This window comes from Corvus brachyrhynchos, unplaced genomic scaffold, assembly GCF_000691975.1.
Source record: "Corvus brachyrhynchos isolate BGI_N302 unplaced genomic scaffold, ASM69197v1 scaffold229, whole genome shotgun sequence".
NCBI lineage: Eukaryota > Metazoa > Chordata > Aves > Passeriformes > Corvidae > Corvus > Corvus brachyrhynchos.
Genome location: NW_008240042.1, coordinates 4,074,726 through 4,087,926, shown reverse-complemented (window position 1 = coordinate 4,087,926; position 13,201 = coordinate 4,074,726). Strand labels below are relative to the sequence as shown.

At 40.9% G+C, this 13,201-nt stretch overlaps 1 protein-coding gene across 1 annotated transcript in view; it reads left to right on the top strand.

Annotated features, from left to right (window-relative positions):
• The first annotated feature begins 312 nt into the window (after positions 1-312).
• ARHGAP24 (Rho GTPase activating protein 24) overlaps positions 313-13,201 on the top strand; it is a 154,879-nt gene continuing 141,990 nt past the window's right edge. Inside the window, 1 exon segment of the mRNA XM_008641286.2 lies at positions 313-512. Coding sequence (XP_008639508.1) covers positions 333-512 — 180 coding nt within the window. The 5' untranslated portion in view covers positions 313-332.

The following is a 13,201-nucleotide window of genomic DNA, read 5'->3' as shown; positions in this document are numbered from 1 at the left end:
CAGAACTCACCTCTAGAAACAGCTGATGTCTTCTTCAGTGCTGGTCAAAATGTCTTGCGCAGCAGTTGAACAGAGCTTTTGCCTCTTGCCTGCTTTTTAGCAGTTCATTATTATTTTAGTATTTTATAGGTGAGTAGTAATTCTCTCAGCTGATGGGGTGCTGGTATGAGAACAAGCAGGCCGATGGCAAATGCTTTTCTAACACACTTTTGTAGTCAAGGCATGTTTCTTTTACAGCTGTGTTGAAAGGAGCAAGTTACTGCCTGGATAATAATCTAATTATTTTACCTTTTCCTCTTGTTTGCCCAACAGGAGAGTTGCCCATTCCCAGTATGGAAGAACACAATGGCTCTTCAGAGACTCCTGCCCTGAGCCAAGGGCGGCACATTGCTATCAAGTGTGGGTGGCTGCGGAAGCAGGGGGGCTTCGTCAAGACCTGGCACACGCGCTGGTTTGTCCTCAAGGGGGACCAGCTCTACTATTTCAAAGATGAAGATGAAACCAAGCCCTTGGTAAGTGTAAGGAGGAGACAGGATGGGAGGTCAGGGAGTAAAGTAAGTTAATGCAAGCAGAATTGTCTGGTGTGTGAAGCACTGAACTTCTCCACCTCTGTCACTGACTCAGTGTTGCATTTGGGATTTTGATTACACTGAGTCAGGCCCTGGCAGTTAGTGTGGTTTCCCCATCAGGCTCATTTCTAAAACTTCCTTTCTCAGGTCAGGTTTTCTCATTTCTGCATTTTAAAGGGAAAGAAGTATGCAGGAAGTAGCAAAAGTCATCAGTCAGATGCCCTTGACTGAGGCAGATGCATAAGCTGTATTTGAAAAGATACTGCTTGTGGGTTTTTTTGGTTTGTTGTTGTTTTTTTCTGCTTACTATGCAGAGTATCCCTGCTTTGTGTCTTCCCAAATAACACCCTAGCCTGAATACATTGCCATCTGTAATATGGAACAGACTGGTGTCTGTCTGCCTGGTTCTGTTGTGGCGATTTAGTGCTCCTTAATCCTCATTTCTCCTCCTATCTATTTAGCTTTTTCACTAGCATGCTTCAGGGCTGCCTATCCCCAGAGTGCCATAGGAGTAGAGTTAAGTAGTGCTGCCTCTTGGGTCAGGGCAGGCCTGAGCCTCTTAGGGTCTCCTGCTAGCATCTACAGGAGTATGATAGTCTCATGTATTAATGATTTTCCAGATGTTTGTGATGTTAGAAAAAGGCTTTGACATCTGGGAGTTACTTCTGTGCAGGTACTAAAATGTGATCATCACAGCCGTATTTTTTATGGCTATGAAATTTCTGGTGGTCTACCTTTTGTATGGAATTTCACAGGGAGTTCTCAGAGATGTAAAACCCATCTAATCCAGTTTCCTGTATGGAACAGGTCATGACACTTGGCCGAGCTTTACAGCTTGCATTATGGTGCACATGTTAAGAAAAGTATTCAGTCTTGAGGTAATGGTTTCCAAATTGTGAATTAATTTCTAAGTACCTATTTCACTGCCTTGGTAGCTGTTTCCCATAAAATTATCTCAGATAGTTATTATTTGATAGGTTAATCAAATAACACACTGCTTATTTACACAAATTATATGATAGGATGACTGCTTTGAGTATGAAATAGTTAATAATTTTTGGGAAATTCAGCATATCTTCCACTGTATATATTTTGTTAATCAAGAGTGTAAAAAGCAGCCATCAAACTAAAATGTTTGTGGGCCAGATCCTGGGTTTCCAGAATATAACTCTGCTTTCTAGCACTTGATCTCTGCCAGAATGTTTGCATGCAAAGACTTCATGGCTTTTTTGAGAGGTGGCACAATGCTATGTTTCATGGAACTTTCTACAGCTCAGAGCCCAATTTATCTTCTTGTCCATCTGCTACTGACCTGTGGGATGGCTTCAGAATATCCTACTGACTTTGCTACTTCCCTTTTGTGAAATGGAGGTGGTGATTCTGATCTGATACTTGTGATAGGTTAGGGTAGCAGTTTGTGAAATAACTAAGAGCTTATTTGAATTTTCCACTTCAGTCTCGAGCAAGTTCATAAGGACACTTAGAAATACAAAATGGGGTTGGAAAAGTGCTGAGAGAAGTATAACTTAAAATATGCCAGTGGGTTTGGAAAATTAATGGGCCTGTCCAAATTAAGATCAGTCAATATCTTACCTTGGTGTAGCTTTTGAAATGTTTCTGAAACAAACTGCGTAAGTGTCAGTGCCTGAAATATGTCCCAGGTTCAGTGCCATAACAGAACTATTTTTTTCCCATTACATTGAAGGGTTTGCTGCATTAACTTTGACAAGAAAATCACTATGACCTTCTGGAAACCCTGTTGTTCTTGCTGTGGAGAGCTAAAGCAAAGAACTCCTCTGATACTGCGAATTTTCAGTGCACAGGGATATTAGGAAATGGCAAGCATATATTGTTATATTGGATCTATATTTAGGATAAATACCTCTTTGTTTACTACTGGCTTGTACAGTCTGTACAATTCACAGATGTGCAGTAATTCTTTTAGACAATAATACAATGGAAGAAACTTAATGAGGTTTTTTTTCCAAATCAGATTTTAGGTTTTATTTTGCTTTCTGGTTGGTTGTGTTTGGAGGGAGGCAGAGCAGTGATTGCTCATACTGAGGAACATTCTAATTGCACACCTTGTGTATATATATATTTATAGACGGTGGAAGAACGACAGTAGGAGAGGACAAGACAAGCAGTGACCTTATGTTCATAGCTCATATTCATGTTAATATGAGTTAGAGAAAAGCAGAATCCAGTTTCTGGTGCAAATTCAGTGGGTATCCTGAGCACCAGTCTGCTTAACATTTGGTCTTGGCTTCTGTTCAGTCAAGAACAGATATTATGCCATGGTGTTTGTATTTTTGAAAGTTAGGGAGATGTGAATGGAGCTGAATTTCAGAAAAATATGATCTGGCAGACTTTATTCTCCAAGTGACTGTGTATAATGGGAGTAAAGAGAAGGAGGAACATTTTGTGTTTCAACCATCAGTAAATGCTTTGGAATTCCTGAAGCAGGCTCATTTCCTGCTCATAATAGAGATAGCTACCACATAGGCTTTAGTCTGTGTACATCTCCTTGGCATCAAGGCTATTAAATTTAAAAGTCTTCAGCTGTCAGTGTGACTGTGGGGAATTGCCTCTGCCAGCCTGTGCCTATAGGCACACAGAGCTAGTGAAGAACAACAGAAGAAAAAGCAGTGCACAGCTGTTAGTCTTACAGTCAAGGTCAGTGAATTGTCATTGATTGATTGTTATCGTCAAACACATGAATCTTTCCCTTGTAATGTTTTATCAATAAATTAGCATTTACCTTTTGCTCTGATATCCCTGAAATATCTCTCAGGATCTGGCAAAGATGGCGTTTCTGTTTACTGATGTGTGTATGGATAGCAATAATCTAGTTAATTCCACAGGGAAAAAAAAATCTAACAAGTAAGTGAGCAAGCCATGTGAAGGAATAAAATCTGATTTCTGATAAATCTGTGCTATCTCTGCTGCTTGGAAGTGATACTGGATTTTGCTTTGTTAATTCTTTTTACTGTTTTGTGCTGTAGGATGCTGGTATTATGCTAGACCTGAAGGTCAACTCTCCAAGCTTGAAATGGGGGCAGCTGAAAGAAATCAGAATTTAGCATTCCCTGTTCTACAGTACAGCTGTTGTTTAAATGCAGCCCATGAAAATTCATTTCTTCCTTTCTTCTCTCCTAGCTTAGCTTCTCCAGCTATGTCAGGGTTGACACGCTCTTGACTGAAGATGGGAGGGGGAAGTCAATGCCTGCTCATGAGACGTCATGTTTTTTCTGTGGTTTTGTGAGCAGCAGAAGGGAGATTTGAAGCATTGTCTCCTTTCTGCAGTTTTGCTGTCTCACTCTCCTCGTGTTATTGAGGAGGTGGGAGGAAAGCTTGGTAACCTGTACTGATGGAGCATCATTTGTATTAGGTTGCAAATGAACAAGAATGGACAAGCTCGTCCAGTCTGAGCAGCATTTTAGTTACCTCTTTAATGTTGTTGAGACTCAGCTTGGTTTATGGACTTGAGTTTGAGGTGTGTGTAGCAGAGAGACCTTGAAAAGCTATGAATTAGCCTTCAGGAAACACTTGGTGTATGCCTGAAAGCTGACAATGATCTGCTGTTTCCGTTTATATCCCATCCTGAACATTTTGCCATGCAATTTTTATCCTCAAGTTCTTTATAAGCTCTTAACTGTTCAGCTCAAGTAATGCTGGAAAGTATTCCACTGAATACACTGTGGCTCCCAGTATCTTAGACAGGCCCTGGGATGGGACAGGAGACTGAAGGGCAAAAATGTCAGTCTTAGATGAGGCATTTGAATTTGTCGTTGACTGAAAGCGAGTTAAGTGGCAGCTGCAATCTTAAGTACAGGTCCCTGTTTTGTCTGTAAGGGAAAGATGTTCTCTGATGTACAAACAGAATATATTTTAAAGTGTTACTTTCTGGAATAATTACAGAATGAATCATAGAGTGACCTGGGTTGGAAGGGACCTTAAAGATCATCCACTTTCAGCCTCTTGTCACTGATGTCTATTGGGACTCTGGGCCCTTGACCACTACTCTCTGGATGTGACAGTCCAGCCAATTCCTTATCTACCTAACAGTCTACCCATCAAATCCATCTCTCTCCAGTTTAGAGGGAAGGATGTGGGGAACCATGTTAAAGGCTTTGCAGAAGCCCAAATCAATGACGTCTATAACCCTCCCTTGTTTACTGATGATGTCACTCCATCACAGAAGGCCATGGGTTTGCCCTTGGTGAAGCCATGCTGGCTGTCCTGAATCACCTCCCTGTCCTCCATGTGCCTTAGCACAGCTTCCAGGAGGATCTGTGCCATGATATTCCCAGGCACAGAGGTGGGGCTGACAGCTCAGTAGCTCCCCGGGGCCTCCTTCCTGCCCTGTCTCAAGTTGGCACCTACAGCAGCCAATTCCCTCAGGGCTCTGGGAAGGCTCTCATCAGGTCCCACAGACACGTGCATTCAGGTTCCTCAGTGGTCACAAACCCGATCTTTATTTACAGTGGGAGGGACTTTGCTCCCCCAGTCCCCATCCTGCTGTCCCTCCACTGGAGAGGTGTGGGAAGAGAGGTTGCCCCTGAAGACTGAGGCCAACAGGTTGAGTACCTCTGTCTTCTCCTGATCTGTTGTTAACAGTTTACCAGTGTTGTTTATTGGGGTGGGTATACCTTTTTTGACCTTTCTTTTTTGGTTAACATACCTGTAGAAGCCCCTCTTGATTATTCTTTGTGTCTCTTGCTAGGTTCAGTGCTTCCCATATAATGCAATTTGTGTAAAAATTTCATCGACCGATAAATCCATTTAGTAGCATTAATAGGAAATCTTGACTAATTACAGTTGCATTTTTAAATTAAAATTAGCTTCTAATGAATGTAAATAGAAATTACTATGATAATTACATGATTTGTATCTTAGCCTGTCAGGGAAAAATCCTTCAATATTAGTATTGAATATGATTAAAGATTGAGCATCATGGTTTTTTATAAGTTAAAAGGGAGTGGATAACATTTCTGTGTGGAGGGTAAAAACCTAATTGTATGTGCACTTGAGAACTGCATCACAAGAACTGTGATCTCTCCTTGCTGCCTAGAGCATTTTCAGTCGGGGAGATCAGAGTATCCACTCTGGTCCTTGTCTCTGGAAAGAAACAAGAACCAGCTGTTGTGTAAATACTGAGGAGCTGCACAGCAAGTGAAACAGCTTCTCAGTAGATTTTGCTTTGATTTTTAAGAGCAGCCCTCTCAGTCTTGCTGAGGGAAGGCTGTGAAGCACCAAGTCCTTTCATGCTTGGCTTTGTGGGCCTTGGCTTGAAAATCCACAAAGTCAGTTCAGGGACTTGATGTGAAAACAGCAAAGAATGTCCAAGCCACTGATAATGATTTTTTATTTTTCAATTTATAGGCAAAATACTTGGAAAGTAGATACAGTTTTTGGATGGACATGTGCTGCAGAGTGAACCCTTGCCTGTGCAAACCTTCTGTAAACTGTAAAGGGAGAATTTAATCAAGTGAAATTATGCAGGTGTCACAACAAATGTGGGGCGTTGATAGAGAAAGATGTTTCTCAGGAATTTCACTAGAAACTTAATATACTGGATGAAGTTAAATAGGATTTTCTTGACATCAGTAGTGATGATCAGTTTGCCAGATATCAAACTATTTACCAGAAAGACACTGTGCTGTTGGATAGTGGTGAATATGGAACTTAAAAAAACAAACAAAAAGTCTCCATGAAAAAATCCATCAGAAGGCACACCTTAAATGGCTCACGTGAATGCAGTGGAATGGAAGGATGTCCAACACACCTCAGATGAATGTTTTTAAAAGGTCAGTCTGAGTGTTACCTCTATTTTCTTTGTCTTCATGGCTTTTGACTTTGTGTAAGCTGTCTGAAGTAAGGTACTGCTCACTGCAGTTTTGCATGCCGTGCCAAGTGGAAACAGATTGTTTGTTAGCCACGTGTTCCTGGTATAATGATACTTCCTGTTTTTTGAAGTGCTTAGTTACGGAAGAGAAGCCTCTGTGTAACATAGCTTTCCATTTGTGGCAAGGGCTTTTTTTTCCTTGCTGCTCATTCTTGAGCTCTGTCCACTGACGGTAACATCTCACAAGTTTTAAAGAGAAAACTTAACTGCTTAAGCAATTCACACGAGGCAAGAGCAGTTGTGTCTTGTCTGATTGTGAGTAGCAGAGTTTTATGCTTTTTTTCTGTCTGAGACAGAAACAGGTATGACATGGTAGGGCAGCAGCCAAAACAATGTGAAGCCTGATCTTTCTGATGCAGTCAGCTGCTACAGCAGTGGCTTTTCCGTGCGGAAAGTGAAGGGAAAGGCCCAAAACTGCTTTGGCCCCTTTTAATGGATGTTCTGGGAATGACTTCTCAGTTAGTTGAATATAAACAGGCTTCTGCAACTAAAGCAGTGAAATTTCTGGAGTACAGGGAGGGTGATCAAAGGATGGGTCTTCACTTTTACATACAGTAGAAAGTTCTGCTATTTCTAATACCTTTATTAGTTTTTAAGTAATTTAACGCTGCAGGTTTCAGCAACTTACTCGTAGAGACACATTTTTTTACTTCAATGACTTACAGAAGTGCTTTTAAAGGTGTAATACACATTGGTCAGTAGATACCCATGGGAATTCTGTCCGTGAGAGATTAGTCTGATAAGGCCGAGTTTATTTGAAACCAGGGTACTTCTAGTGCCATTATTCTGTTGCTGGGGAAGGGTTTCTCAAATTTACAGGACTGAATTTCTGTTCTCAGCCTGAAACAAATAGCAACAAGATCCATCACTGAGGTACTCAACTTGGAGGTGATCAAATTCCAACTTTAATCCCCTTTGCATTTTTGATCTGAAAGAAATAGAAAACTTTAATTTTCAGTAGATGTTCTTTGTTTTGTTCCTTTAAAAACTTTCAAGTCTTTGGGCTTGGCCCAGTAGGAGTCTTAAAGATTTTTCATGGGAATAAAAAAAGGTTTTACCTTCAGCATTAACTACCACATTAATTGCAGGAGTGTTACTAAACACTGTGCAAGGTTATGGAGTCTGTGCCAAAATGAGGCAGTTCTTGCTCCATGCTTTGCCCCAGCTTATGCAGTTAAAAATTCAGTTCCCCTGTGAAGATGGATTTTAGGTTTGAGTGCAATGCAAGGCGTATTCTGTGCCTCTTTTAGTCAGCTTTGCATGTAGCAATTGTGTCATTGCTGTGACTGCACTGGCAACATCTGCAAGCTGCTGTATCCTGCTATTACACCAATTTGTTTAAATTTGTGCATGCTTCATTCCCAAGGGCTTGCAGCCTTTCATGCTCCCCGAACTTGACTGAGTTTTCAAAACAGCTCTCAGGTGCAGTCTACCTTTCTTGCATTGCTGCTGTTCTTTTTCTTCAGCTCCAGCTCTCTCCCACTTCCCCTGGGTCTTCCTTTGCCTCTGAATACACTGGCTGGTGAAGTGGATGTGCTCCCCTCCTCTCCGAGTGCCTGTAACATTCATAAAGGGCCAGCTTGTATGAATGTTGTTTCCTAATATCATTCAGTGTCTCCATCTCATTTGACAGCTTGGAAAATAACAGATTAAATGGTTGCCTTCCTATTGCCCATGGCACCAGCATGCTGGCTGCCTGAGTAGATCTTCAGTTCAAACTAAAACTAAAGGTTTGTTTTTTCCATAATCAGCCTTTTTAATGCATTTTGACACCCACCTGCCCCAAAACAAAAACAGCACTGGGCCTAGATGCCACGCCAAGCTGTGCCAAGCTGAGAACGTGTCTACCTCGTTTCAGGCCTCAGAAAACAGGTTCAGTGGCTGAATTTCAAAATCCACTGAAATGAGACAGTTTTGTGGGTGGGAAATGTGAACCTTTCATGGTGTTTCAACTTGTGCATTGCTCAGGAACTTTTTGTTGTTATAACCAAACTCAGAATGCAGGATGGTAAAGAAAAGATGATCCCATGTGAGTCTGCCTGTTTGTGTGGCAGTCAGTACAGCCCCAGGTCCTCTTTCAAAGCTGTTTGGGAACAATAAATACATGTTCCCAGACCTCTGTATCTTTAATCAATCCAAACTGGGAAATTAGTTCCAGTAAATATTTCTGTAATAGAACAAAGCAAGAATGCCTCGTGGCACTGATGGAAAGTGCCAGCACCATTGACCCATGTGTGTGCATTCAGAGCTGAAGCTCCTGAGTATGCTACCATGTGTTGTATAAACTGTGGGTGTAATTAGACTCAGCCAACACCTGCTGTTAGATTGGAAAAGAGAGGCGCTCTAATAAGATGTAAACTGGCCAACAGCTTAATTTCAAGTCTTGGCTGCCAACGCATCTGCCTAGTCCAAATGTTCAGAGAGCTGCCCCCACCTTTTCCTTCCTAGGACGAGGGAACTGGCTTGTTTGTAAAAGCTTGCTAATGGTGAAGTTCAGCCCTTAGTGTGCTTCATTGCATTTTGTGGATGGGCAGGACTTCCAAGTGAAAGAAGCTGCTGCAGGTATAGAGCTGCTTTTCTGTCGTGGTGGGGCTGCCCAGGCTGTAGCTCCGTTGAGCTCTGTATTTCCCTTTATGCTCACACCATCTCTCCCTCCCTCCTTTCCTCTCTGTTTCTGACTTGTGCCAGGGTTTGGGACAGGGAAGCAAGGGGAGATAGTGTCTTTTTCTTTTGTCTTCTCTGTTGGCTGCCAAATGAAAAATGCATTTCTGGTGGATGCTAATTAATCTACGTTTAACAGATCAATGAAGTTGTGTGGAGAGGAATAAGGATGGTGTTAGGATAGTTTAAAAATATACCTGATGTTATGTTGGATGGTTGTTGCTGATTGTGTTCTTACTACCACCTTCTTGTCTCAAAGACACTGATCTAAATTCTAAATTTCTAATCCTGTCAGTGGTTTTATGAACTCCAGTGCAGTGTAATGGCATGTGTCATATTCAGTGAGACAGCAGTGGTCTGCTTTAGGTGTTTCTCTTTTATATTTCCTTGCTTAATAAAAGCAGTAAAGCAACTAATGTGAATACTGCTCCACAGCACATGTGAAGCTATAGGATGAAGTTCTGTGAAATCAGCCTCCAGATTCATCTCTAAGTAAACTTAATGCTTTCTCTTTCAAGCATTTGTGGAACCTTAACTATTGTAAAAGTTGGTCTTTTTTCACGCTCCATTAATTTGGGCAGCAGCGGCTATGTGGTAAGTCTGTCTTGTTTAAGGACAAACATGTGGGGTATGAACAGATGAGGTTGTTTTGTTTTGGAGCCTGACAGTTGAATTTCAGTAACATTTGATCAACTCATAACCTGAAGCTGCTGCTGCTAGCTTTTAGTTTAGCATATTAGCCATTAAGGGAATATGTGAGATGTGGAAAAGTTCAGTTGGTTCTGTTATCTTGTGTAGGCCACAGTTAATGTCCCTAAATAAAGAAATCCAGGCATCTTTGCTTATTTCCTTGCATATTGCCAAGGGATTTACTTAATGTTGTTGCTGTAGTAACTGAAAACTGATTCTAGCAATAATTTTTAGCAGTATTCATACAAGTCCACTGATTCCAACTTGATTCAGCTGGACTGCATAAATGCTCTTATGTGTGAGCTTACGCTCATCACATGAAAAATGGCATGAATCCTATACAAATTTGAACACAGCAACATGGTGAAGATGTGCTATCTGATATGGACACTGTGGGCAAGAAGAACCTTCCTCTCTGTGTTGGTTATTGGAGCTTTTGGGCTGCCACGTGTTCCCTGATGAGCTGAGCCAGACATTTCAAATCCCTTTGCATGGAACAAGTTTATGAGAATGGCCTTCACAGGTGGTATTTGTGTTGGCAGCCTCAGAAGGGAGTCCAGGGGTTGAATAGTAACAGAAGCAGCTAAATTAACTTCTAGTGCTGGAGGGACATCCTTTCCAGCAGGCTTGCAGCACAGGAGTTGAGCTAACAAGAACTTTCTCTTTTCCTGCTTGGACTGCAGAGTAAAATCCATTAAAAGTCTATGGAGCTACCCACAAAGTGCTCCTGCTTTGAGTGAGTAATTGCAGTGTTTCCACTCTTACTCTTGAATAATAACCACAAGCAATTGAGGAGTGCTAAGGACTTTCATAGACACAGGCATGTGTTTTGGAAGCTGGTTGACATGAACTGAGCATTACTGTAATGATCTGGTCATGCAGGTGATAGAAAACAGACACAAGGCTGTGTTTTAAGTATATGAGCTGATGCTTTAATGAGGCACTATATGTGTATTTGCCAGAGTACAGTGGGGATCTCAGAAGAAACTTCTTGAAAGAAATAGAGAATTATTTACCTGTTTTGGAGCCCAGTGAGAATGAGAGACCCAATTTTTTCCCACTTCCTTCCTTTCCTTTTCCTCCCTTAAAGAGCAATAAATAATGCTCCACATCTGAAGAAGAGGTTTAGTATTTGTGTGGAAAAAGGATATTGTTAAAAACTTCAGCCTGCCATTCTTCCTAAAGTTACTATTTGCCATAAACTGCCTAGTGTTAAGATGTCAGATTCCCTAGCCCTCCCTGGACTTGGAAAGGATACCTATCCTACTGTGTACCAGCCATTACTGAAACTGCTGAGCTTTTGCAAGCTAAAAATGTATTTAGAAAATAATGTATATATTGTGTTTCTCCTGATATTTTTTTCTGCAAATGAAGTTGTTCCTCAGTACACTTCATTATAAAACCTTTAATTTCTAATGCAGAATCACTGTCTTGGAGTGAGCTTCACTGCTTTTCTTAATATCTTTTCTTGACTGCAGTATCACCTCTTCATCTGTATACTCTTAAATCCTGCGTAATGATCTGGTTTCATGTGGGTGAGACAGATGATGTGCTACAAAAACCAGCTTTTACATGTTACAGAAATAATCCCTTTCAACAGGGAAAACATTGCCTAGAGGGACTTTTTGAGAAAACACCTCATGAGAAATGCTAGCATGACTGGTGTCTGTTACAGGTCCTGTTAGCACGTCTCTGAAAAGGATAAAGAACAAAAGCAGACTGAGATCAATTTGTTTTCACAATTCCTTCCATAGATGTTTAAGAGCAGAGAGCTTGGCCATTGGAAGAGCTTGGGTGAGGCACACAGAGGTGTTGGGGAAGGAAAGGAGATTAACAGTGTGCAGTTTGCTGTGCTGTAACCTCCTTCGTGCCTCTCAAGAATGCCAGTTCAGTCTCGGGTGCACCAAACTGGCTTAATTTCCTTTAATGAAGTTGTATTAAATTCCGTGCAGTATCCAAACTCTCCTGTCACCAAGCATCTTTCCTGGAGTGAAAAGCTCTACATGGGGGTGAGGCTTTGCAAGACCTGTGTGATGGTGGGCTCCTGAAGGCATGTTGTTGGCATGAGAGTCTGTGAGTTAGTCTGAAGAAGCCTAGTGTTAGATTTCATTCACAGTCTAGGCTGTAAAACACACGGTGCATTTAACTACCTTTGGATCAACAGAAGATCTTTTTCCTTTTGCTAGTGCATGGGTTTGATTGTTTGTTATTCCAGGTGTGTTTCTTCATTTTCTTTCAGTATTTATATAATGTCATTTATATAACCAACAGTATCTGGGAAGAAGTACAAGTCATAGCTGAAAAATAAAAACCACACAGATCCTATGTGTCAGGTTTTTTGATGTACTGAAGTTTTTGACTTACAATTTTCTGGCTAGTTTCGGTTTTTAATAGGTTAACGTAAGCTGAGGGTGGAGGGTACAGAGGAAAGTAAATCCTTGGTATTTATAATGTGACAATAAGAAGAAATACATAAGGTAATTTTCTACCCTCTGGTTCATACCAAGGTGAAGGTAAAGCATTTCATGAGTAATCAAACTGTTCTGAGCCAGTTGGAGACAAGGATTCATTTACTTTATGCTGAAGATATGCTAGAGAGGAAATGGGGAGGTTTTTTCCTTTAAAATAGTCTTCAATTTCTGTTAAAATTCTTGTTCCAATAAAAAGCCTAAGTCTAGCAAACATCAGTGTTCTCCCACTGGTGGCTGTGGAGCAGTTTTCCCTGGGAAGATAAGGCCCAGTCCTTCTCACTTCTCCTCTGCAAGCTGGAGGTTTATATTTCCCAAGGCACTTGTGAGTTTGGACTGTGAAAACATGGATTTTATTCAAGTGTGAAATCATGATTTTAGGACCAGTGCATTATGACCCTTGGTTTTTCTCACAAGGCCTGTTTGTGATTGCATGAAACAGACTACAACCAATTCTAAAAACAAACAAGTGTGCCTGCTGGCATTTGTGTTAACCTCTTTAGTGTAACAGTTAGTTTAGTAAACACAGTCATTATTTTGGTGTCCTTTTGCTACACTGGAAAGAAGTATCTAATTAACTGAGTGAAAAAATTCATCTACTGCTCTGAATGTTACAAAAGGCTGAGTTAATTCTCAGTCTGAGAGTATTTAACATTGTGAGTAGAGCTAATTAAGCTGTTAAGCTGACATGAGGAAAACACAAAACCAAGATCCCCATTCTTGGCTCGCATTCACAACACAGCTGTATTCTTGGACTTTTTCAATATGACTTATACATAAGTACATAGTTTTTCTAATAAAATGTTTAATTAAACAGAATGAAGGTCTGCTAGGTTTAAGTTGTTGGTGCTTTTCTTGGTCTCCCAAAAGATGACAGCACTGAATCTTATGGTTATGTCCTGCTG